We start from the raw sequence: 27,445 nt of genomic DNA, 5'->3' as shown, positions 1-27,445 counted from the left end.
TGATATTTTTTTTTATTTTTTATTTTATTAATGGAACTCTGTTTTTATTAGCTCAGAAATTATAAAATGTCTCAGAATGAAATGGATTTTTAAAATTTCTTAATTAATGAGGGAATATTGATCATTAAGAGTGTCGATTAAGCAAATGTGCATAAAATGGCAAATATAAAGGAACATCTATAATTAGTATGCTGGCAAACACTGTTACCTCATCAACTAAAGTATGCTGTATCCCACTCTGAGCTAAAATACCTCCTACCAATCAAGCACCAGATAAGTTAGGTGCCAATGGGATACACCAGAAAGTTAGGTGCCAATGAAAAGAGAAATGAGTCTCCAGGTGGATAGTAGAAATGTAGTAAATGCATCAGAAATAAAGAACTCATAAGTACAATAGTATCGATTCACTGAAAAGGTAGATTTATTTTTTTTTCAAATTTTCAAGTTTATTTTAGGGAAAACTCCAAGAGGCTTTTAAAATAATCATCTCTTACTTGTGAATGTCAGTTTAGGTCCAGCTAAACAGAATCATGTGAAATGAAAGTCCCAGATATCACCTGTGGTATGTCTTGTTTTAATGCATTTGCATCAATCTGCCTCTTGCAGGTCTATGATGGGGTCCGGTAGAGAGCCAGATCTCGTGCACCTGGAGGCAAAGACAGTGGATGGTCGTAAGTACATCAGCTTCCTAAGATTGTGGTATTCTGGACTGCCCTCATATTCTTGTAACTACACAATATCATGGTGGAGATCTGAATATTTAGTGCTTCAGTCATTTAATATGAGGGGTTTGACTTGTCTAAGGCAAGTCTGTCAGAAAAGTTGTTCCAGGATTGGAAAAAAAAGTTGGTATTAACAGGCTGTGAAACAAGGAAATAATACGGTAAGGAAGAGTAGGTGATAAGCAGTAATTGAATCAGAATATACAGCATTTTTCTTTTTTTCTCTTTTTTTTCCACATAATTGTTGTTCATAGGAGAAAAGTTCCTGTGTCACAGAGCCTATCTGTTTGTTTCACACAACAAAAATCATACTATCATCTTGTACATAGCTTTACCAAACTGTTTCAGTAGACCAGGGATACTCTGCCTTAGGTACTACATTTGAAAACACCTCATTTCTCTTGCATTAAAAATATTTTAATGACCACCCTGAATGTATTCTTCACTGTTATTGTTTGTCCTGTCATTGTCCTTCACTTTCATCAGCTATTCTCCCTTTTTTTTGCCACTTGAGGTGCTTTTCTCCATTCCAGCAGCTGCCTTTACCTGCAACTCCAAAATATTCTCTTAATTGGCTGTAAATTCTCTCAGGCACCCTGAGCCACCCACTGGCCTTACCTCCTCCCACCCGTGCTTCCTCATGGTTTTTATTTGAGTTCCCCTGCCTTTGCAGATCTTCCTCCATGGATTTCTTTTCCACAGCACTGGATTGCCTCAGGCAGGCATCACACTAAAATCCTGTCTGCCATGGATCCTATCATTTTAATTCCATATTGTTTCCTCTGTAAATAGCAATTTTACTGCAACATAGCAAGCAGATTTGTACCGTTTCCAATATGTAAGTATTAATGATGCAGTCAATTAATTCCTTTAAAAAAGAATGAAATTCTTCCCTGAATTGTACCCCCAAATGTAATGGTGTTACTTAAAATGTATATTTTTTTCATTGGAAGCTTAAAAACTATCTGAAAAGGTAACAGTAAGTAATCTTTTTTATTTTTATTTTATTTTATTTTATTTTAACTCACTAAAATTCAACATGAAATAAAATTTTTTGGAAGATGAATTTTGAAAAGAAACAGTTGTGATAGAAATCATAAAGTTTTAAAGGTCTTTCCATTTCAGGATATGCAAGATTAGTAAAAGTGTAAGAATTTATTATCTCTATTTCTTATCATTTGTGTTCTCTGGTTATTATTTCTCCTCACAATTTCACTTACCTGAACATGGTGGCAAGGCTGGAGTCATGAAGCTTTCGATTTCTTGGGACATGCTAAATGAGGAAGAAAGATTCTAGTAGCACAGTGTCTAATTCAGCACAAAACAATAATCTTGGGATTATTGTTTAAAACAATAAACATTGGGAATTTTAGGTCATTGAGACAAAGTGCTGCAATCAGTGTTTAAAGAGCTATGTTACGGTGATCCTTTTGAGGGATGTTCAGCTCACAATGAGTAGAGAAGATGCCATGCTCCATGAACAGTCTTGTTTGAATTCTTGTAATAAGAACATTTTGCAGAACTATAACACAATTCTGCAAAAGGTTTCTTGAGCACTTAACAAATTAGTATGCTTTAGCATAGGTCTTATCATGCAAACAAAAAAAAACAGGTAGATGAAACTGGCCTTGCTGGGTAGGCAGGCACATTAATGAAAAATTATGGAATAGTAAATTATTGCTCATCAGCTGAGCTCTAGGAATTGATTCTGTGCATTTGTTTTGGCTTAGCTGAGAGGCAGCAAGACTTACATTTCTCTGTTTAGGCAGTGGCAGAATTACTAATATAAATCCAACAATGGTGTCCAACATTCAGCCAATGGTGAACTCCCTTGCAAACCAGCCATTGGGCTGAAATTTCTGCTCATGAATTAGACCATTACCAGCTCATCAGGAATAAAAGATAGTAAGTTGGATATTCAGTAAGTGCATGCTGTGTTTTGCCAGTTCTTCCAGGGAGCACAGGCCACTGGCAGAGGACTGCAGGTCTCAGGACTTTGGGACTGAAGCAAGCTGAGAATATGAACATGGGCAACTCTTGTTACCATGACCAATTTGGTGTATTCACATCTCTTGGCTACTAGAGCCTTATTCTAAGTGCTGTTCCTAAAGTAACTATAACCCTCCAATTGATGAGCAAACCTTTCTCCTCTGGAATGAAGCTGGTGTGTTGCTGCTGGTAGGGTGATGATGTAAATTGTGCTGAAGTGAGATAGATACCTTTTTTTTTTTTTTTTTTTTTTTTTTTTTAAGCTGAGGTTAATTTGAAAATATTATTTATTTATTTATGTATATACTTGCATTTAGTTATTTATACTTTGTTCGGGAGATCTCTTTTGACAGTTAACCAAGTGTAAAAAATCAATAAAGGGATTAAATTTGTGAAGGTAGACTTGACAAAACAAGACAGGGAGAAAGAAGGAAAGTAAAGGAGGGTGGTGTGAAAGCAACCACACAATACATACAGTAAAACAAAGGACCCAGAGGTGGAAATATAAGAGATAAACAAAAACCTGTTTCACACAGTACAAATAGGAAAACAAACTCACTCTTCACTCTTTTTTTTGGTGTTTATTTTTTTTGTTATCTTTTTTTTTTTTTTTTTTTTTTCCCAGCAGAAACTGAATACTACAACTGCAACTTTAGGTGAAAGGAGAAATATCAGCAAAGTATGGTGTTAGCCCATCTCCCTGGCAGGGTTGAGTGAGAACATCTATCAGCAGCAACTTTAGTATTGGGCTGTTAGAATACCATTAACTCTCTGTCTCTTCTCCCTGATTACAGTCTGTCTGTACATTTTATTTATTGTATTTATATACATAATGTAAAAGGTTTACAAGAACAAAATAGGAGTCTCTTAGCAGGCATAAATCAATGCAACTTCAGTGGCATGTTGATTTACACTTGCTGAGGATCTGGCTGGCAGTGCTGTACTCACATTCTCCTTCTTTTAAGTCCTCCTCATGATCCACTGATGAAACAGTAAACAAACTAGTATGCAGGTAACACTAAAAAAAAACTGAGTAAAGACAATACAATTTAATTGTATTGATTGAAGCAGATTTGCAGGGCTAATAATTGCCGTTCGTGTTTTTAAACATGTTGTGTAAGTCTTGGACAGCACCAGACAAATTTTCATCTCATCAAATGTCCAAATGAAGAAGTAATGTTTCTGTTTATTTTTTAAAGGCTTCAGGCACAATTCTAGTCAAGCTGGGACTTAGTGTACAGTAGGAAAAACTGTTTATTTCCAGTTGGAAGAAGTTCATTTAAACCTTATCTCACATTTCCATTTGTATGCCTGGGTTTCCCTGCTGTTCTGCATTGGTTTTGGAACAGGATCAAAGTAAGCTGTCAAAGTCAGGAGGAATTGTGATTTTTTTTTTTTTTATTTTTTTTGCCTGGTTTCAGGTCAACACCCCAGTAAGACAAGTAATCCCCTACAGTTCTTAACCATAAGCTTTCCTTGGTTGCATTCATCATCATAGTCAGCAGGCAGACTGATTGGTGAAAGTTAAATCCAAGTTTTCTCAAATGCAACTTAAGGTGCTTTCAGGATGTGTATAAACTTAATGGTACAAGGGTTTTTAGTGTTTTTTTTTTTTATTTTATTTTTTTTTTTAATTTTTTTTAAAGTATAACCTCAAAAGATCCTTAATTAATGGTTTTATCCCAGCAAGGCTCAATTCAGGCTAATTGACATGATATTTTTTTATTAGAGTGATCCTTTTTGAGTAATCCAGGCTGTTGGTAGGAATTAGAAAAATTGATTTCCTTAGTACATTTGGAGACTAACTGGCCTTAGACTCTTAGGGAGTCTAAGAGGTTCTATAGGTGCAGGTCAAGAAAATCAACTTTGTTTGGTTCACCATCATTTGCTTAGATGACTGTAGATGGATATCAATTGATTTTGAGTAATTTTTTAAATAATCTTATTTTTTTCCTTTTTCCTTTTTTTTTTTTTGTTTTTAATGTGCAGATGAAAGAAGCTAAGGAGCTTTCTTATTTACTATCAAAATTTTAGAGAGCTCCTGATATTTAAAATGTAATTCTGTTTCCTTTACTTTTCTTCTGCTTGATCTACATAGCAACTTTTCTTAGTGAAGGGTAATTTAGGTACTTCTGTGATTGCAGGCAAGACCAAAATCTCTCCTGTGGGCAGTTGGCATGGTCTGCTTGCTGACCAACAGGGACTGAGTATCTTGCTCATGGTATCTAAATCACGAAGTTGTGCTAGGACTTTAATTTATGTTCTCACAGAACATTAAAATAAATAAATAAAAAAAAAAATAATCACTGCTGTGAGAGAAATATATATAAAAATACGTAAGAGTTGGCGATCTAGCCTGACAGTCTTTTTCTAATGTATATGGTGTGGGAAATTAATTCACATAGTGCATTAAACATGTGCAGTGATTTTTTTTGATTTTCTTGACTGTAGCTGATGATTAGTATTTTTCTTGGAGAATGAAGTTTGTTTCCAAATTATATCCTCATGATAGAAATGGTAAAGGATATACTTCCCCATTCAAAGAAAGACTCCTGACTCTGACATGCAATGAAGAAAGAAGAGTAGCAGGATAAAATCAGATTTGTGAGTTAGTTAGTAAATGGGCTCGCTCCAATTCATTGGTTTTCATTACTGGTTAAGTGCTTTGCAGCTGCTGAGCCCTGGAGAGTTGTGAATATATTCCTATATCATAAATGTTTCACAAATCAACATTCAGACCAGATGGGAATGGATAAAGAACAGTCATGTGGTGTGTTTCAAGAAAAAAAAAAAAAAAAAAAAAACGGGGGGGGGGGGGGGGGGGGGTGATTAAAGTATGAGAACATTTAATTAAATAGTGGAACTCGTTGTCACTGCAGGTTGTGGTTGCTTAAGCTTTACCTGGACTGCCAAGGCACATGGACAAATTCTTGTGATCTTTTCAAGGCTTCTCTTACTAGTCACTGTTGGAGATGGATTACAGATCTGTATCTTTTAGTGAGATATGGTACTACCGTATTCTTATGGTTCATTAGTTAAAGGATGTCAGTAATCCTTCAAAAAATCAAGAAATGGTCCCTAATGTCTAAGTTGCTTAGTAATGAACAGAGATACAACATAGTAAATCTGGAAGACCAATAAGCCGTAGATTGTATGGATACTCTGTATAAACTCCTGATCTGTCCATAGTGTATTTCTTTGTAGAGAACGGGACACATTCCCCAATTAATTAGACAAAGGAGGAATAAAAATCAGGAAGAATAATATATTTGCAGTGAGTACAGTGAATATTTTCTCTGACTCTCCCTGCGATCAAATAAAGTTTTCCAAAGACATCCATGAACGTTTAGACTGGAAAGCAGTGGGTGTTAAAGTTTGAGCTGTCATCCAAAATAATACTCAACAACAAAGTGTCCTGAAGGAATTTTCCCTCTGCTTTTTGAAAGACTTTGATACTCTTCTGTGTATTTTTGCAGAGGCTTGCCAACTTCCAGTAACCACGAACAACCTTCTATCTCCACCAGTTAAGCCAAGAACATTTCTCTGGAATGTATTGCCCTTGAGAACATATTAGCATGGAGCTCAAGCTAAACAGAAAAGACTAAAACATATCATGGCACAGGGTCCCTCTAGCTCTCAGTTCCTGCTATATGTTAGCATCTGCAATTCTCTTTCACTGACACAGATTAATTTTGTCAGAGGTTTCCCTTACAAGACGTCTCCTCCATTCTTGTTCTGTGACTTTCCTTGCTTCCTCTTTAGAAATAGCTGCCATTCCCAGAGAAGAATCCTATTTTAGATGTCTAAAACTGTGAAAATCAAAGTGTCTGGGGAGATAAGAGCTGGAAGTTATGTTCTTCTCTCCAGGCGCAGCATGACTTTCTTGTTGTATATTAAAAACAGCAGCTGTTGTTGGAGGTGAGGGTTCTGGAAATGAAAAGCATAAAGTCCTAATTACCTATGGCAGGGAAAACATCTGTGTGGGAAAACTAATGAAATTAATTCCAGAGCTTAGCAACTGAATACATTAATTGACATTAATTAATGCTAAATTACAAAGCTCTGGCAATGGAATCGCATAGAATGTCCATGAGAATGAGACGCTGAAACAAAATCCTTGAGTTCATGTGAGCAAAACAAAAATTCCCTTAGGAAGAATGAGAGATCCAGACACTGCAAGAAGTCTGCTTTGCCTTCTTTCTGTCTTCCGTAGCAGAGGGAGCTTTTTCTCGGGGTTTGGCTGTTTGGGAGATTAGTTTAAGCAATTTCAGAACTCTGCCCTTTAGTAGTTATTACTGGCATTTTAGAATTGAAGCCATGGAGAATTGCACTGTAAAAGTTCACAGGAATTGCCTTAGTAAATCTTCATCAATGGTACAATCACTGCTGCACAGACTCCAGTGATCACAGCAGAAATAGACATAGTCACCATTCCTCCATTAATACAGGATTGAAAAAACTTCAGTCACCTCTAACAGATGTCAGCCTGAACGGCTCTCTATAATCTCTTGTGGAGGAGATTCCTTAATCTTCCGTGATGGCCTGTCCCAGCAGCACCCATCCTGCTACCTTTGTGTGTTTGCTTGTGTGGGAATCACAGAATCACAGAATTTCTAGGTTGGAAGAGACCTCAAGATCATCGAGTCCAACCTCTAACCTAACACTAACAGTCCCCACTAAACCATATCCCTAAGCTCTACATCTAAACGTCTTTTGAAGACTTCCAGGGATGGTGACTCCACCACCTCCCTGGGCAGCCTGTTCCAATGCCTCACAACCCTTTCAGTAAAGAAGCTCTTCCTAACATCTAACCTAAAACTCCCCTGGCGCAACTTTAGCCCATTCCCCCTCGTTCTGTCACCAGGCACGTGGGAGAACAGGCCAACCCCCACCTCTCTACAGCCTCCTTTAAGGTATCTGTAGAGAGCGATAAGGTCGCCCCTGAGCCTCCTCTTCTCCAGGCTGAATAAGCCCAGCTCCTTCAGCCGCTCCTCGTAGGACTTGTTCTCCAGGCCCCTCACCAGCTTCGTCGCCCTTCTTTGGACCCGCTCAAGCACCTTGATGTCCTTCTTGTAGCGAGGGGCCCAAAACTGAACACAGTACTCGAGGTGCGGCCTCACCAGAGCCGAGTACAGGGGGACAATCACCTCCCTAGCCCTGCTGGTCACACTGTTTCTGATACAAGCCAGGATGCCGTTAGCCTTCTTGGCCACCTGAGCACACTGCTGGCTCATATTCAGCCGACTGTCCACTATCACTCCCAGGTCCTTCTCCGCCTGGCAGCTCTCCAACCACTCATCTCCCAGCCTGTAGCTCTGCTTGGGGTTATTACGCCCCAGGTGCAGGACCCGGCACTTGGCCTTGTTAAACTTCATGCAGTTGACCTCAGCCCATCGGTGCAGCCTATCCAGATCCTCCTGCAGAGCCTTCCTACCCTCGAGCAGATCGACACACGCACCTAACTTGGTGTCATCTGCAAACTTACTGAGGGTGCACTCAATGCCCTCGTCCAGATCATTGATGAAGATGTTAAAGAGGACCGGCCCCAGCACCGAGCCCTGGGGGACGCCACTAGTGACTGGCCTCCAACTGGATTTGACTCCATTTACCACAACTCTCTGGGCCCGGCTATCCAGCCAGTTTCTAACCCAACGAAGCGTGCGCCAGTCCAAGCCAAGAGCAGCCAGTTTCTTGAGGAGAATGCTGTGGGAGATGGTGTCAAAAGCCTTGCTGAAGTCAAGGTAGACCACATGATGAAGCATGTGTCATCATGGGAAGCATGATGGCACTGCAGTCTATACTTCTAGTGTTTCCCAAAGAGCCACTGTGCCTGTGGAAGTAAAAGAAAACAATGGTGGCAGAAAAAAGAGAACAAGGTGAGAAACAGAAGTCTGATCCCTGATCCTATAATAGCTCTAGTCCAGGTGAATTTGATCCCATGTATGAAAAGCCACCCAGTCTTGCCAATAGGACAGCTCAGGGCCAGCCATATTGACTGACTGCTCAGCATAGTGCTTTGTTGTTGAAGCTGAGGATTGCCAGGCATTTCACTCAGGACCCTTCCTGAGACTGAATGAGACGGAATGAATGTGAGGACGTGTAAAGGGCTGTCCATCGTATAACGGATTCAGTTCACAGGAGAAGTGGGAAGTGGCTGTGCTGCCGATGGACAGATTCGTGTCCATTCTGTCTTTTGACTAGTATCCCCCCATAGCTGCCTTTTCCCTGGCAGCAGGGGGACAGAGGAGACTGAACAGCTTTGAAAAAGAGAACTTCCTTGAGCTCACTGGAATGAGTAGGCTGGGATTTATAGCTCTCCCTGCCCTCTTGTGGCTAATGTGAAAAAAATCATGCCCCTGCAAAGGAAAACACACTTTGATCACACTGTCTGGGTTATATTAATTAATGTTTTGCACGGAGCTGCAAAAGCATAAAATGTTATAAACTGCAGTGACTAATAATACTTATCACTTTATATATTCCAAGAACTCTGCAAATGTCGGGGTAAAATCATCCCTCATCAAACTTTCCTGAAGGTTCGTTACCCTGCATTTCTGTTTCAAGCAGAAGTCAACAGCCCTTAGAAACAAGGAAAGAAATGTCAAATGATAGATTTTAATTAAACCCGAGATTAAATATGAGATAGTAAAAATCCAGCCATTTCTATTTCAGTGGAAAATGTTTCTCTGATCAGAAGGCAGTAATTATGTCAAACAAGGGGCTGTGCTTCTTCAACAAAGAAGAAGATTAGAAGTAGTCCTAAGATTAAATGCCATGTAGTGTTTCTATCATTTAAGTGCTAATGCTAAAATGCCAAAATCCTTTTTCCTGTAAATCAGTTTTGTCCTTAAACAAAGTACAACTTCTTAATTGATCTGAAAGAGCCTAAATTAAATACAGAGAATCTGGTTCTGTATTCCGGGATAAATTACCACCATGAAAAAAATCAAACTGTTTTCCTTCAGGTGATGGATTACAAGATGAGCACCCTGCAGTGCTTCAAAACAGGAGATGAAGAAGTCCCATATGGTAATAGCAGCTGAGCTGGCTTTAGGGTACATTTAGGCCATTTACTTTGAAGCAAACAATTCAGTGAAGCTCAGATATCTAACTTCAAGAGTGGAATGATTGCCCAGGTCTGCCAGAGTGCATTAACCTACACAGTTAACAGAGATGTAGGTAAATTTTTTGAACCAAGTGGTGATATGAATTACTCTGCAGCGTGTGAGTGCTGTAAGAAATGCAGAGGTGTGCTAGGAAAGGGCTTCTCAGCGGTGCCATTATGAGGCAGGTGTCCTTGTACTTATGTGTATTCTGGACCTTGGCCATGTTCTTAATAAACTCAGGCATGTGACTGTGGAGAAGCTGTCATTGCCTCCAGTAAACCCCCCATAATGGGGATGACAGGTGAACTGTAGAGGCTCAGCACAGAATATATATATCCTGCAGCATAGACACAATTATTCAAACCCATAGTCACTTTGGGAGTCACAGGACATGAGCTGTTTGTTGTTTCTGTGAAGCGTCCCTTGTGCCTCTGTTGCTCCTTCACTTGGTTAGTCCCTAAGTTTAAGCTTACACATGGATAGCGTCCATGTAAACTCAACAGGGCAGGTAATAGTGCTGAATACTTGATTAGTTTTGTGTCAGACCTAAGCCACAAGCATTTAGTTGTGCCACCTTCAAACACTGACTCTGGTGTACTCCCAGCAGGAACCCTGAGGGTGGTGGAATGGAGTAATTAGGTCAGTGATGTTGGGTTCTCTCTTGGTACAAAGGAGCAACATACAGCTCTGATATCTAGCTTAGTATGGAATGAAAGAAATCATGAGAGGCTGATCCATATGAAGAAGGAAGGAACTTAAAGGAAGAGAGCAATGAAGGGTAAATTTACCAGAGGTGTAAGGGAAAATTGTTAACATTGCTTTGAATGGATGGTGTCATTTCATATCACATGAGGTTGTGAAGCAGAAATGTGGCCTCAGCAAGTAGGTTTGTGACAGTAGGGAAAATCTGTGCTCAGGATATCAAGTGTCTTGTTTTTGTCCTTTTCCTTTCAGATGCCCAATACATCACCTGCAAGATGCAGAACTGCAGTGAAGCCACTCGAAGCAAACCCTTTCCAGGCTATATCGACCATAACTCCCTGATCGTCCAGGATGACTATGTCTTTGTTCAGGTGCAGAACACCCTCTTCTCTTATTTATTCTATTATTTTATATTCTATTATTTTTTTTTTCTTATTTTGCATGCATGTGCAGGTATGTTAACCCCCAGCTAATCAGACCATAATAAAGGCACTGAGTGGATTGTAGCAATTCATTACAATGCTTATAGAGTTTCTTCTACCTTTAGCAGCTTGTCACTGTAGGGTCATAGAGTTCCTGCCTGAAGCATCCACTGTGTGTACTGGAGTAATCCTCTATGCCACTCCTGCAAGCTCATCAGCATTCTCAGATTAGTGTTCTCACCCCCCAGCTTGAAGTGACATGTCAGTCTTCTCCTATCGCAAGGGCAGTATACTGAAGCTGTTTTAAACACAAGAAGGAAATAGAAAAGAGAGGGAGGGAATCAGGGGAAGAACCAAGGAAGGAATAATCAGGCTTTATTGTTGCGCCTCAGTTGTGATTATAGTGAAAAGGCTGAAGATGAGATGTACTCAGCCAAGCTGTGTTCCAGGTGAGAGCTGGAGAATAGATCTGAACTACTGCGGGTTTCATTAGCCTGCTGCCAGGGGCCATTTAATAACAGATGAAAAGGACAAAAAATAACAACAGAATTGTGGGAAACATGGAGGTGAACCAGAAATCATTAGGACTAAACTGGTTTTCCAGACATCTTATGTTCTGTCATGCTTGGGGATGGAGTGAAGAGAGAGGATTGATATTTTGAATTGAGTGAGTTGATTGCTAATTGCCTTCAGTTAATGAACTCAATCATAAACATAAATACCTTTCTAAATCATGCACAGATAAATCTGGAACATACATTCCAGAGTAGCTTTTGTGCCTTCTATGTCTGGGACATAAATAAAATGTATATGAGTTAAGAAAAATGGGCACACAATGCTGTTCAGACTCACTCTCTAATTTCAGATTGACTGTGTGTGTGTCATGAGTGACACAAGAGCTGGAGAGTTTATATCTGAATTGATTCATTGCTTCATCACCGGTGCCTTGGTTTTGTGCTCTTCAATATTGTCTTCTCTGTTCTGACCTAATTTTACAGCACACTAGAGAGAAGTTAATCCCTTTGCCCCACTTGAAGTCAACGTTGGGGAGATTTCCGGCCTTTCTGAACAGCCCTTGTATTTTTATGCTTTTCACTTTCTGCCTATAAACTGTTGTATAGTGTTATTAGTGCTGTAAGATTTCTTTATTCCACCTCAGTGCTGACTGCATGGTAGAAGGAGGAGAATGTGAGGACAGGAAGTCTCTTATGAGTTTTCCCTTAATTTCCTGAGGAGTTTTTTACAACCTTAACAGGTCAAAGGGATAGTACTTGCCAAGTGTTAATAATTGACACTTGGATGAATGAAATAATCATATTTTAATCCCTGGAAAAAGTCTCATTTTTATTTTTATTTTTATTTTTATTTTTCTAGTAGTCAATGAATTCACTGCTGACTGGTAATTTCAAATATTCTTCAAGTGGTTACATATGTGAGATATCTGGCTTACTAGTAATAAAATAAATAATTGCTAAATAAAATGCTGTGAGTGGTATTGGACTTTACCATATTCCAGACACTATTCTTCAGAGGAGGATTAGCCTCACACTAGACACTGAAGGGCTGGAAGTATAGATGAGTTCCATGAGAACCTGCACCAGACTTCCCTACCTTCATTCATCTCCATCTAGCTTTTCCGCAACTAAGGCATTTGGAAGGAGAACTAGTAGGTCAAAAGTTGAAAATAAGGGAAAATACACCCTGCTTTCTTTACAAACAGACATTCAGTCTGGCCTTCCTTCTCCTAATTTTTGACCAGTTCCCTCAAAAAATAGTTGAAGAGCTTTAACATAAGTAGTTCTTAGCCTCTATGTATCTTCCATTTTAAACTTTCCTCAGTGTCTTTTAAAACATTCACTGCTAAAATGAAGTCCTGATAAGCCCAGATAGCAGGCAATTAAAGCAAAGTTCTACATGGAGAATCCCTTAGAATATTTTTTCCTTCCATGTCTTTCATCCATGGATTTCAAAGTAATTTACAAACATTGATTATGCTTCAGCAGCTAACATTGTCAGCATTTTTTTTTTTTTCCCCCCTCATTAAGATGTGGCATAAAATGAAACCACATATTGCAAAGGGATTGCCATCAGTATTTAGGCACTAATATAAATAGCTAGATTCACAGAAATACCAGATCAGCTCAGGTTCTCCTGCCTTCGCGAGATGTGAATGTTTAGGTGATTTGGAAACATGGCTTGTGCAGGGCCACACAGGAACCAGATCTGGAGATAGAAATAGAAATCAAGCATAATGTCTGCCAATCTGCTGCTCTAACCAATAGACCACATCATCTCTACAAACAGAAAATAGCTTGTTTTGTTGGAAGAAGAGAGCAGATGGTCAGCAGGTGACATAATGGCCTAAATGAAGCTAAGGTTACACCTTCCCAATACTTTCACCTCAAATTCTGGCCTTTGTCTCTCTTTGTAGAAACGGGGATTTCTCTTACTCTCTCTTTTTCAGCCACTGTCAATTGGATCAATGGTTATTCATCACCTGTAACAGCACTGCAGTTTTAAGCCACTGCCACCAATGCTGTGTTGTTTGCCTTGACAGTTTTGCTTGATGTTTTCACTGGTAATAAATAAATAAATAAATAAATAAATAAATAAATATATATATATATATATATATATATATATATATATATATATATATAAACCACTGAAGATACCTTTTCTGCTTTTCTCATAGTTGACATCGGGTGGACGACCACATTATTACGTTTCTTATAGGAGGAATGCATTTACACAGATGAAGCTGCCAAAGTACTCCTTGCCCAAGGTAAGCTGTTGTTGCTAGAATGCCCGTATGTACCTACATATTCTCTGATTATTCAGAAATTATTGAATTCAACACAAGTAACCACAAGATGACATGCAATGAGTGAAAACATTAGTCTTGTAATAGGACATTTTCAAGCAAAACAGAACTCAAAATAATGTCACCACTTTGGATAGTCAAGGACATCAGCATGAAATACAGACACATACCATGGCCCATGTCAATTAATTTTTCAGGGATTCTCTTTTCTCGTGTGTGTGTGTGTTAAAATTCCCTTCTTCTTTCCCTGTTCTGAGTGGGTCACTTTTTGTACTTTACCTCATTAGTAGATTTTAATGGGAACCAAGCAAAGAGATGGCTCTGTGTGTCTGCTCCTTATCCTCTCTAATTAAGAACAATGGTGAATTAGCACGGGAGCTTGAAAGGCTATTACTGCCTTCTGTTGCTGATTTTTTTTTTTTAAGACCTATATAAAATGTTAGCTCCATTTTGAAGGAATCACCATTTTGCAGCTGGGTTCCTAACTGCTTCTTAACAAAGACAAAGAGCCTTTTAAGTCTTGTTATAGCCTGACTTAAATGAAATCTAAGCTCAAAGGAAGCAAATATCTGGTGGATTCTATGTGAGATCTAACATCTCGAGACAAATTACAATCCCTATTTAATTTCTGGGAATGCAAAAGGGAAAAAAGAAATTGCAAGGTCAGCTTATTTCTAGAAGTTGAAAGTACATCATTATTTGTAGATGGAAATATTCAAGGGGATAATTTGGCTATTACCACAGCTGGTTGTCTTTGATTCCTCACTCCAACAGACATGTCTAAAGTGGATTGACTGGGTGACCTTCATCATATAACCAGACTGTAACTCAAACCCAAGCCTTCAGAGCCATACCCTACTTACACAACTGTTGTACCTTTGTTCCTGTTTACATCACTGGAAAAATCCAAGCTCTCAGGACTTTGGGGACCTTACTGTGATATTTTCTAAGCTCTGACATGAGAGAACAGTCTAGTGAAACCTAACTTAAGAAAAATGTTTCTATTAAAGTAGAACATACATTTTTCACTATAAAATGCAGATATTTGGAGATTGAATTCTCATTGTACTTCTTTCTACCATCCCAGGCAAACCTTGCACTTTGTGTGAGACCTAAAACTCTCACTGCCCCAGAATCTTCAGTCGTGTTTTAAAATATTACTCTAAGGCACAGATTGAAACTTCCCATGCAAGTGGGAAGGAATTACTCTGTCAATTCAAATACAATTTAAACAAGTATAATGTGAAGTAGTCCTTAGCAGACAAATTGCGTTTTTAGGATGGACTTTGTAACATCCAAATCAGAATTGTTATTTATAACTGATTCAGACCATTTGCAGAAAGAGAGCTTGTTTTGAGCTGGTTATTTGCTTTACCACACACTTATTTCTCCAACTGTCCACCTTCACAAAGAGATCTCTGGAATACCAGGGAAAATATACTATAATTAAATTCCAGCATGTTCTCAGCGAATAGGTATAAGAGTAATACACTCATGGTATTTGACTGAAATTAAAAAGCAGATATTTAAGGAGATTAGATGCTTTGTCACAAACTGGGAATGTCTTCAAAGACCGAAGAGCTACATTTGGCTTGGAAGGAGCTACAGTGGAGCTGTGGCTGTCTGGGAGTTTGATATCAAAGTAAGATAGCTGCTTTTATTAAAAATGTACAAAGTACTATATTATTCAAAGGAATTGAAACAAACAGCTTCTTTTATGCCTAAATTCTCTTTCATCTCCTTCAGCTAAGAAAGTGGGGCCAAATATGGTAAACAGTGCTAAGCGACTTCTGGAATTGAAGATAGAAATATCAAGCTTTTTGTCTCTGCATGTCGCTCCTCCTGAACTGGAGGGGTGTGATGACAGGTAGCTCTAGTAGGTGATATTGCTGTTCAAGCAGGAATGGCCTATAGCAAATCAAAACTAAAATACTCTGGCTGTCCGCATTGATATCCTGGTAACCAGTTTGATTAAAAGACTGAATGAATGTGAAACTCTCTCCCACACAAGCATATGTCTGAACACATGCACAAGGTTGCATTAACCCTGTAAATGGTATTTATTGAGACTTATTAACTTCTGCAGTGAGGTTTCTTTGTGAAATACTACTGCCCATTTTGTACCACAGTACCACGGTATGTTCTCTGTTATAGACTCTGTATTATCACTCACAATGATCACCTTAAATGTACACAGACCAATGCACTGGGCAGACATCTTTGAATGCAAAAGCAAGACAAGCTATTTCTCATTAAAAAATACCTGTCCTTAATCTGGTGCTGGACTGAATACTGATTGATGAATGGGTATTTGTGGTACTTCTGTTTTAAATTAATTATCTTCTTTCAACCTCAGAATAATGGAAGAAGCAATAACCCAATAAAAAATCCTGAAATAGAGACCTTAAAAAGAGCTGACAATCTCACTAATACGGTAAAATAGGCACTACACATCACTGATATTTAACTTGCCAGGAAGAAAAGTTCCCTGACCAAGTACAAAAAGGGTAACTGAAACATGCTGAGTGATTCAGAAAACCTTGGCCTTCAGTGATTTAAGCAGATACCTGATCGAACCCATGCACGGCATCATGCTCTTGCTTTGTCTTTGGAAAGTCAAGAAGGACAAATAGTAGAACTGCATATTAATGTACTCATAGGCAGGTGCATGGAGAGTCCCCTGAAGGTAGTAATGGCTGTATGAGAAAGGTCCCTCTTTTCCCCTCCCTCTTTCTGTAGAGAGCTCAAATTAACATTCTTTTTTTTTTTTTTTTTTTTTTTTTTTTTGGACTAGTGGAAGACAGGCAAGTTCTTGCTCCATATCAGTATGAAGGCTGCTTTTTCATTATTATTATTATTATTTATTTATTTATTTTTATTATGCCTTCCTAAAAAACACTACCTACTATGAAAATAATTTTTTTTAAAAGTGAATAAAAGATGTGAATGTTATATGCTGATCAATTTTGATTTTCCCATTGTGCAAACCAAAAAATCTCTACTGTTGGTCAATGATGTGTTTGATGCCTGTATACTGAATCCATTCTATCAAACCTTTGAATTGTACCTGCATCTACTGGACAAGGCCATATTCAGATGAAAAGTTAACTGATCAAAAAAGGCAAACAGTTGGAATATTATTTTCTTTGACTTTCCACACTATGTGTATTATGCTATTTCTGTCTCAATCTGTGCTTCTCCAGGCTTAAATTTCTTCGAGTGAGCCTCACTGTGTTCTTAGACTTGCATATTATTTCATGATCTGAAAACTCAGGAAGCATCCAGCAAATATATTAACTCATTTACTTTTTAAGCATACATGAAACTGCCTTTAAATTTTCTTGGTGTTGATCAGAATATCTTTTTACCTCTCTGCTCTAGTTATTAAAATACTATTGATTAAAATGGTATATTAATGAAACTGTACATTCACCAGACAAAATGAGTTTTATTTATAATCTCTCTGTTTAAGTAGAGAGGTCTGTCCATGTGTGCACACATATTTAATCTCAAGTTTAAATCTGGGATTGCAGCTGTGCTAGCCGATGCTGCCTGAAGCACACTGGGATCATCTACTCATGTAGCTCTACCAGCAGATTGACTAGGGTGATAGTTTGAAATGAGAAGCCTCTGACAAACAGCTGTGGCAGTTACTTCTATTAGCACAACTGGAGCTGAGAGAGAATATCTGTTCACAGCCACGATCAGTAGAAGCCAATGGGACTTATATTAACCTTCCAGTTGCCTCAGGATTTAAACCAATCTCTTCCTCCACAAAATCAGCTCTTCTTCTGGGATATTTTTTTCTGCGGCACAAAGAAGCAGGTAAATCAAGTGAATATCCATCCACTCCATACTCAGATCTGGATGTGAATAAACAAACTACTTTTCTGAATTTTATCTTCATGGTGAATCCACTTTAAAACTTATAAGTCAGATTTATTCCATATATTATTTTTCATCTTTACAATATAAGGCAATATCTGAAAGTATTAATTCCCCCTCATAAAATAACAAGAAAGTAAATTGTCAAAGACTGTTATTAACAGAAGGAAGAAGTAGCATCAACTTCCAAATAACATATTTTCTGATAGAGCTCCCAGTTTTGCATATAGAAAGCCCTGGCTGAGATTCATGGATGCAAAATAGCTTTGGGATATCTGCCCAAAGCAGACAGCTGAATCTTTTGGGAATCACCTGGTTCTAAGAAGTCTGGATTTCTTGTCCTACATCAACAGATTTTTAAGGCACCGGTTTTTTAGGGCTCCTGTATTGGGCAGATAGAACCTGGGAATTTCATTATAACTCTCAGTAGCTTTAAAAAAATATATATATATATATTCTCTGGACACAAGGATTCAGGTTTAATAGATTTAAATAATAATAATAATAATAATATGCACTCTTTTCATTGTTTCCCGGCTACTGTAACAGGACAAACACAGAAAAGTAAAACAAAACCTCACTCATAATGCTAGTGATCTAACCACAATTCTGCTCTTTATATCTAGTGAGGTTTAGGGATGTCTGTCTGTTCTGTTGCTGGAGGGGTGTTTAGCACAGTGGTCCAAGGCCTTGGCTCCTAGGTGATACTATCATTAGAAATAATAAACAGCAGGAACATTGGCTCCAGGTGTTCACCCATTATATCGTTCTTGTATCGTCTCCCTAGCATACTTGGTTTCTGAGAGATAGGCAAGCAGCAGATGTCTCTGATACTGCTTTTTCTTTTACTTTTTTTCTTTATTTTTTTAAAGCATTTTAATATCTGTGATTGTAAAATCACAAGCAGTATTGCTCAAGCACCAAAAATTAATATCAAACAAATAAAGAAACACGAAAACAGCCAAAGTACTCATTCAAATGAAAATTTTAGTAGGGGGGAAACATGCTGCTGTATGACACTGTATTTCCAATGTAAATATCCAATTAACACCTTATCATTTAATTACCACTTTGAAAGTTGGCAGAAGAGAGCTGTTGTAAAATATTCCTAGACGGAATTCTCAATTTAGAGGAATGTTTCTCCAATACAGGAATGTTGTCTGCAGTTTTCAATTAAACTCCAGCCTAAATATATGCTTTGCTCCTCCACAATTACTGTGATGCTCTTGGAAATGACAGGGCAGAGATCCCTCTTGTAACATGCTTCTGTTTTCTTTCCCCAGGACATGCATGTTATCAGCACAGATGAGAGTCAGGTGTTTGCAGCTGTTCAAGAGTGGAACCAAAACGACACATACAATCTGTATATCTCTGACACCCAAGGGGTGTATTTCACCTTGGCCTTGGAAAACGTCAAGAGTAGTCAAGGACTGGAAGGGAATGTGATGATTGACCTCTATGAGGTATGTCATGACTCCAAATTTCTCATTCCTATCTAAAAAGCTCACAAGACATCAGTACCATTGCATTCTTGCACATCAGTCTCATAGTATGCATGTGAACAGGAGAGCCAAAGCTAAAGACATTTTTTACCCTTCTTTTAATCAAGGATCTCAGTGCAATTAGATGAGTTTCAAGACAAGCTTTGCATGGGTGTTGAAGCTAGGTCCAGCCTAGTAGTATGATCAGAATCACTGCTGTACTCTCCAGTAGATTCTCAGGTGAGGAAAAGCTCATGTCTATGCATGGGAAGATGTAGCAAAACAGCTTATTCTATTCCTAAAAGGAACTCTTTAAATTTCTCAGCCAAAATCCAGCTTACCCAAGCCTCTGAACCGTATTGGTCCAGCCTACGGTTCAGAAGCACTGTGAATAGCATAATACTCCAATTCTGCCATTTTAGTTGTGCTTCTCAAAGCCTAAGTTCTAGCTATAGAAGGAAGTAGGGACAGCAGTTTTCAGCTGTCTTTGTCATCTTCCTCAGCTTGGACTCTTCTGGGAATTGAACTAATTTTAGATAGACCGTCCTGGACTAATAAGCATAGAAACTCTTCTGCTTCACGTTGATGTCACCTTTACCCCCGAGCCGTTTCCTGACAAGTGCATTCTGCCTAAGCTTACCTGTAAGAAGGCCAATTTACATTGTCTTTTGTGACAACTTATCCTAAGAATAGGACTCTCAATGTATGCTTGTACTTCTCTTGGTCTGATGCCAGTCTTAGTTCTGGAGACAGCTAGAAACTTAGTCCTTAGAAGTTGTTTATAGAATCATCTTCTCTCTTCAGATCTCTTCCAGTGGATTATACAACCATTTTGAGCCAAGAAATAGCTCTGAGTTCCTTAGAAAATGAAAACTCTTCCTGAATTTCCCCATCACTGTCTGAATATTAGCTCTAGTACACAGTTTGCCTTCAGCTGCCCTTTACTTGGAAACCACCTTGAATTGTCCAAACAGAGAGCTCAAGCATTGTACATAAATGCAGATGAATTGTAGGAAGATAGGCACTGTCATTTTCCAGTCATTTGGAGTTTTCTACTATTAATCTCTCTGCAATGCTGGCAGCCCATGGAAAGGCTGTTGCCTCTTATTACTGTCAGCTCAAGAAGCAGTTTCACTGCATTATGTAAAGGTGTCCTACATCCCAGGGGGAAAGAAAAACCTTTGTTTTTTATTAGACTGACACTACACAGTAACCTGGATCGAAATTGATAGAATTAGATTTGTAGCGTCATATCTGCAGATTATCTAGATAGAAAGAATATTGGCTGACACTGAACCTGACACAAAACTTCCTTTCAGTTTGATGTTCTAGCTGCAAGGGAACAGAAAGCCATCCAGTGGGATTCTCCCAGTAGGGTTGTTGCAAATGATGAATGCTTTAGGGATAAATGGAGATCAAGATCAGAGAAGAAAAAATCCATAGATAAATTAAAAGGAAGTGCAGAAATTGCAAAATTACTCCTTCCGTAGTGACAGAGGACATTTAGTAAAGCAAGATTACTTGAGAAGATGCCAGAGAAATGCCTGTTAAATGTGCATGTGTCTGTATGCATATGTTTGGCAGGTATAAAAAGTAAGTTCATCTGGTTGAATTGTAGTGAATGTGTTTCTGTGTGCAAATTTCTAATCTGGTTCTGCAACAAGGATAAATATCCTCAGTTCTTCTTAATGGAGAATTTTATTGGGCATGAGAAGAAAACAGAAGGTCTTCCCTGATGCCTTATCATGTTCTTTCATGTTTTTTTTTTTTTTTTTTTTTCTCTCCTGGAGAAAGGCTCCCAGGAAGATTTCACTGGGAGATTGTTATTTCAGGGTGTGGGCTCTTCTGCTTCTGGACATTGTAGGGGATGAGGAGACCACTGCCAGTGGGACATTAGTCCTCTTTCTGCAGGTGGGACAGTGCAGGGTATGAGAATAGCTCTCCTCCCCATCACCTTCCAGTACCAGTGCATCTGTATGGCACTGGACCCAGCATTCAGTGGTTCTGCAGTTGCAAAGTCCTAGAGACCATTGTAGAGAAAGGAAAGAACAAGAAGCACTGGCCAGTGGATACCCTTTCTAATTCCTACACCTACCTCTTCAGTGATGTGGTGTGGCTCTGCTTGAGTCTTTAGTTGGACTTTTTGTACTGGGTCTGGCTGGGATGTTAACTTTCCCTGCAGCAGCCCATACAGTGCTGCGCTCTGCACTTGTAGCTAGAACAGCAGTGGTATCACACCAGTGTTGTGTCTGCTGCTGCTAAGTGCTGGCACAGCATCAAGACTCTCTCTAACGCTCCTAGGGGGTGGGCAAAAAAGTGAGAAAGAAACATCAGCAGGGCAGCTGACCTAAACCAACCAAAGGGATATTCCATACCATATGATGTCACACTCAGCAATAAAAGGTGGAAAAAGGAAGAAGAGGGGAGGGGTGGGCTCTCGTTGCGAAAACGTCTGTCCTCCTCCCGAACACCGGCTACGTGCGTTGAGGCCCTGCTTCAAGGAAGTGGTCAAGCATCGCTCATTTGTGGGAAGTAGAGAGTAATTTCTTTCCTCTGCACTTCCACATAGCCTTTACTTGTTTTGTTTTGTTGTTCCCTTTCCCCCTCCCACTTCCCCTTCCCCTTTTTTTCCCTTTAGTTGAATTGTTTAATTAATATTTCCTTTAAAATATTTTTCCTCTTTAATTAAATTATCCTTATCTCAACCCGTGAGTTGTTCTTTCCTTTACTTCTTCCCCTCCTCATCTGAGGAGGGGGAGTGAGAGAGCGATTGTGGTGTTCAGCTGCCTAGCACAGTAAAACCACCACACTGTTCCGCAGCAAGATCATCCTGCCTGTGGGATTCCAGTCTGAGAAATAATAGTTGGCCTCTTTGACATGAAGAGAAACTGATTTTATTTTATTTTTTCTGATTTGATTAGTGATTGAAACAGAATGGGAGTCATCATAAAAAAAAGGAGATGTGAGGAGATGTACCTGTAGCTGTGGCATACATTCCTATCCAGGACTTATATTTTTTTAGTAGTATGTATTTTGGGTGGGAAACATAGGTTTGAAGTATGAAGCTGGTGATGGGGAGTGAAGAATGTGTTTTGAGTTGTGTGCTTGTTGTGTCTTGTATTAAACTTCCACACAAAGCATAGACATCATTTGTACCTACACACAGTGCATGTGAGGCAGGGAAGGATTGTCTACAAAACCCAGGCAGGCCTGACACAGTGCTTATTTGTCTGAACACTGGTGGTCGTGCCCTTACTTGCACAAGTCTGTGTCTATTATGATTGTGTGAACAGGTCATTGTGTGTGTTATGGATGCGTATATGCAATACCTGTGTTTCTTCTTACCAAGAGCACACAAGCATGTGTGCCGTGTACAGTCTTTTCTAAGATAAAGCTGTCCAAGGCTGACAGCATAACTTACACTTTGCTTTCTCTGGAAAGCATTTTGAGTCCCAGCCCAGGACTAGAATCATAAAAAGAAAAATTCATAGGATTTCAGAACACATTTATCACCTGATATATAAAATGCTTTTTAATCATTTATGGCCAGCATTTCACAGGGACTATATAATACAACTATTTCAGGACAACAACGAAGAAAAGTACAAATGGAGCTATAGGCTCTGGCCTCTGGTAGTAAAGGAAGAACTATGTTATTTTTCCAGCCCTGGCTATTCATACAGTATTACAAGAGAGAGAGTACCCCGTCTTACCAGGATGCCTTTCTACCACAATGAAATCCTGAATACTTATTTGGGAGAGACAAAACAATTGAGTTCAGACACGGAAAATATTACCTTTTTGTGCTTATGTAAATAATATATCAGTAAACTGTTTAATTTAAAAACTATTGCCCATTACAGCAAGTCTTGTCTAAGTCTTTAAGTAACTTCAAATAAAATTCAGTGTCATTACTCAAGGTAGAAAGGTCTATTCAGAAGGAATAAATACACCAATGTACTGTACCAATGCACTCTACAATAGTAGTGCCATGGCATGTAGCTAAAAGTGCAATGAGGTCCTATTGACTGGGAGTAGTGTCATCCAGATAAAGTCCCATAATTAAATCAGTTGAGCTGGAACAAACTCTGAATCTGCTGTGTAACCACTTGCCACATGATGCAATTTAAGTAATAATCTCTATGAATAAAAAGCCTTGGTGAATGATCCTATGCACCAGCTCTGCATCATAAGAAAAGATTGGGTTGGATGACTGAACAGGCTTGATGGAAAACAAAAAGTTTCTCACTTTCCCCCACCTTCTCCTGATTTCCCTTCCCTTTTCATTGTAGCACTCAGACTGCAGAATGACAACCTAACAAATTCATTCGCAAGCTGCAGCAACTATTGGATTATTGATTTTTAGTGTGCTGAGTAGATGGGAACATTCTGCAATGTGAGTTGTGGTTTGTGGTTGACTTTTTTTTTTTTTCTTTTTTCTTTTTTTTTTTTTTCTTTTTTCCCTTCCTACTAAGGCACTTTTGGGCTCGATTCCAGTGTGAGACTGTTAGCATAGCATCTTTCCAAACTCCTCCTGCAAGTCAATGGAGTAAAGCTCTTGGATAAAATATTGGGAAGAATAAAAGGATGATGATCTCATTGCTAGCTCTATAACTAGCATTCTGGGTGGCCTTTCTTGAGTTACTGATGCTTCAGTTTCCTCACAATACAAAACTGGTATAAAAAATCCCATGTACCCCAAGTTACCCTGTTGAAACACTGATAACTATGGAGCACACTGAGATCCTTGGGTAAAAAGTCTTAAGGCAGTGTGAGAATAGAAGCACTAAACAGCAAGTGTATATTTTTGTTGTCATTTTCTTTGCAAGGTCAAAATTGCTGTTGTTTCCTGCTACTGTATGTAAGAGACAAATAATTCCCCTGTACATATTTCATCTTTCAGGGGAAAGGATGTCTACCCAGATGAAAGATTGTCACTTTACAGATAATGCTATTGTCATCTTACCATGTTCCTATGCTGCTTCTGAAATATAAGCTTTTTCTTCCATTTGCCACCTTTTCACCTGTGATGGTGTTATGTTTCCAGCCCTTCAGTTTGCCTTCTTTTGATATTCCTTGGTAATTCTTGCCCTGACATCTGCCACACTGACACAGCCACCAGATCCCTGTTGGGTTTGACAGGGCACAAAAGACATGTACAAAGAACCTGCATGGGCTTGATCTATTTTTCAGCCATGTCAATTTTTCCTAGGTAGCAGGGATAAAGGGAATGTTCTTGGCTAACAAGAAGATTGACAACCAAGTGAAAACTTTCATCACCTACAATAAAGGCAGAGACTGGAGTTTGTTGCAGGCTCCGGACACTGATCTAAGAGGAAACCCTGTTCACTGTCTCCTAGTAAGTACCTGAGGGGGGGAAGAAAGGAGGGAGGGGGGACGGCTTGGGGGTGCTAACAACCCAGAACAATCTTTTTCTACCAGGTAACAGAAGGGGAGGGCAACACCTCTCTCCATGCGGCACAACTCATGGAGGCAATGCTGCATTTTAAAAGTGTGGTACATCAGGCTTGGGCCGCCAAGATGGCTTATCAAGAACTGGCATTGTAATTAAATGTAATTTAATTTATGGAACAAAAGGAAATGTCGTAGATCAGTTTCCTTCTGCACAACTGATGGTCTCCCCTTAAACAGCAGGTGAAGCTGGATGCCGTTTCTGCGCAGTTGATTCTCTGGACACTAGATGGGAGGAGTGAGCTACTGTAGCTCAGGAAGTTTCAGGAACCCTAGTAATTTGAGACTGGCTCAAATAAAAAGAGAACCGTTTTCTTTCAGGCCAGTCTGTTGGCAGTGTAAATATTTATCATTTTCTCTTTGAGCTTAAAAATGAGAATTGGCATATTCATGCAAATATATGTATTGCTATGTGTTAGGTGTATGTTGAACCTGTGTCTGTACCTATTGATATAGATCAGCATATAGATAAATCTTTAATCTTCATTATAAGCAAATGGTGTCCAAGAGTAAAAGGGAAATGCACATAGTTTGGATAGAATTGGAGCTCTCTGTTAAATTGGATAGCTTAGCCTGATATCTTTGTATTTTTTAGCTTATGTCATCTATGTTCTGTAGAAGGATAATAATCTGAACTCTGCCTTTGAGATTTTCAAGAGCTTTTATATTAAAAAATTCCAACATGGCTTCAGGCAAAATCAGGGGCACTACTTAGACTGCTCTTCCTGCTACTGCCTTGTACCTTCATGTTGTTTTCCATCAGGGAAAAAATAATAATAATAATAATAATAAATAAAAGTTACCTGACTTGGCATTGTGCTTATAAATGAGCCAGAGGTTCTGTTCTGCAGGGTCTTTATGGAACGATTGTTTGCAGAAGTTGCATATTCTATATACAAATGTATGCTGCCACTGCAGTTATCTGCTATAAAGTGGAAGTGGATCTATGGCAGAGAATAAACCAGGACAGGATGGTTCTTTTGGAAAAAAAGGAATAATGGCTGCCTTAAGCCTTCCCATCCATACTCAACAATAATCATGGGCAGCTGAGAACACAGTTCATTTAAAATTAGATCAGATACATCTATAGAAGCTGGGGTTCCCTTAGGCATGATAAACTTGAACAAGACAGTCAAGAGATCATGAGCAGGAGCAGAAGTGTGGGCACTTGTAGGGACACAGTGAGAACTGACAGAGAAGGTCTTGGTTCTCTGCAATTTGCAGTCACATTCTTGTAGTTCCACTATGCACAAACAGTAATTTAAACTCTGCCTCATTTTTATTTTGTTCTCTATACAACCATGTGTTTGTCTTGAGAATTGTTTCCACCTATCAAGCTAGTTGGTAGGCTTCTCATCCTGTTCTCATGACCACCTCCTAAACACACTATGACTTGGGTTGGGATAGGTATCTCAGGTCAGTGGACATCTGTAGAAATTGATCACTTGATTTCAAGTCCTTAATGGACTTAAACTGTGTATCTGAGGCTTTGCTATTCCAGAAGAAGAATGGGGAGAAATTTATACCTTCCCTGTGATAAGTCCAGAAGAATTTTTAGTCATGTTTATTTTTCCTCTTCCAACCCAAACCATTCTACAATTCTATCGTCATAAAAAGTTGGGAGGGATAGGGGAAATTTTCAAGGTGAAAGCGCTGTAAAAGTAATATGTGTTTGGAAATGTCAGGGTTCCATAAGGGCATTCTGCTCAGGAAAATCATGGAGAAATGAAATTGTCCCCTGCTCTAAGGCAATTCTGTTCCTTGTCAGTATGACATAGCTGTAGTACTTAAACAATTCACGAGCTCATCTCACCTCTGTAGCTCTACTCTGTCTACTTCTGCATCACCAATAGTTTTAGCTCTCTGTGTCAGTTTTTCCTTTTCCCTCTACATATTACTGTTCCTGGCACGATCCTGCTTCTCCTTATGGCATAGCTAGGTGAATTCCTAATGGTCTATTGTAAATCTAGCTTAGCTTCCATCATTACTCCAGGACAGATACTAATGCTTTCACACTGCTGATTTTCAGCATAATTGTCTGTAGCTATAGTTTGGTACACAGTGATGATGTTTGTCTCAGCTTTTGGCAGAATGGGATCTGCTTGTTCCTGGACTGACTAGATTGTCCTGAGCTTGAGAATGGAATACTATCCTGTATTTAACCTCATCCTAAACTAACGGAAAGTAAATGCAGAAATAAGTATGTAGAAGCTAATTTGGCAGCTAAGGAAGTTAAGAGGGAATCTGGTTGAAGCACAAGGCAAGCAGTCAGAGCCATCCCTCTATCAACAATAAGCTTGAAGTGTTTTTGTTTGTTTGTTTGTTGTTGTTGTTGTTGTGTGTGTGTGTGTTTTTCAATGTCAAAGAATTTCTTTGCATTTTTTGTGAGATTGCTCTGAATAACAAAGATGGAGGAAAGCAATGAAATTCCATCTAAGCCCAAGGTTTTATTTTTCTTGTTTATACCACTAGTTTTCTAGGCTGAATACACTTAATCTTCACAAAATAGCTGCCAAAGTATGATATCCCAAAGATGCTGGTTTTGTTTGATACTTATCTTGTACTGTGAAGTGGTTAACTGAGGAGTAATTCTATCTTGCAAGTTATGGGCATCTGTCTAGGAGAGTTAATCAATTAGCTTTCAAGGATGGTCTTGTGGTTAAAGCATTGGGCTGAATCTCAGGAGAATCTTGATTCATTTTTTAGGCCTATTTCCAATTTCCTATGTGACCTTGGGCAAGTCATTTATTTTCTCTGTGACTCTCTTCCCCAGACATCTGTTTATTCCCTCCTACATTTTGGTTGTCTTGTCTATATGGATTGTAAGGATTTCAGGACAAAA

The 27,445-nt window shown here is 38.9% G+C and overlaps 1 protein-coding gene across 2 annotated transcripts in view; it reads left to right on the top strand.

Moving 5' to 3' along the window:
* SORCS1 (sortilin related VPS10 domain containing receptor 1) overlaps positions 1 to 27,445 on the top strand; it is a 292,547-nt gene that overhangs the window by 203,667 nt on the left and 61,435 nt on the right. For both annotated transcript variants that reach the window (XM_035330764.1, XM_035330765.1), the window contains exons 6-10: positions 607 to 671; positions 10,772 to 10,890; positions 13,637 to 13,726; positions 18,934 to 19,113; positions 24,344 to 24,490. In XM_035330764.1, coding sequence (XP_035186655.1) covers positions 607 to 671; positions 10,772 to 10,890; positions 13,637 to 13,726; positions 18,934 to 19,113; positions 24,344 to 24,490 — 601 coding nt within the window. The remainder of the gene's footprint in view (positions 1 to 606; positions 672 to 10,771; positions 10,891 to 13,636; positions 13,727 to 18,933; positions 19,114 to 24,343; positions 24,491 to 27,445) is intronic.

Source organism: Oxyura jamaicensis, chromosome 6 (assembly GCF_011077185.1).
Source record: "Oxyura jamaicensis isolate SHBP4307 breed ruddy duck chromosome 6, BPBGC_Ojam_1.0, whole genome shotgun sequence".
In the NCBI taxonomy this organism is placed as follows: Eukaryota; Metazoa; Chordata; class Aves; order Anseriformes; family Anatidae; genus Oxyura; species Oxyura jamaicensis.
Note: the sequence above shows the minus strand (reverse complement) of the source record. Positions and strands in the feature narration are given on the sequence as shown.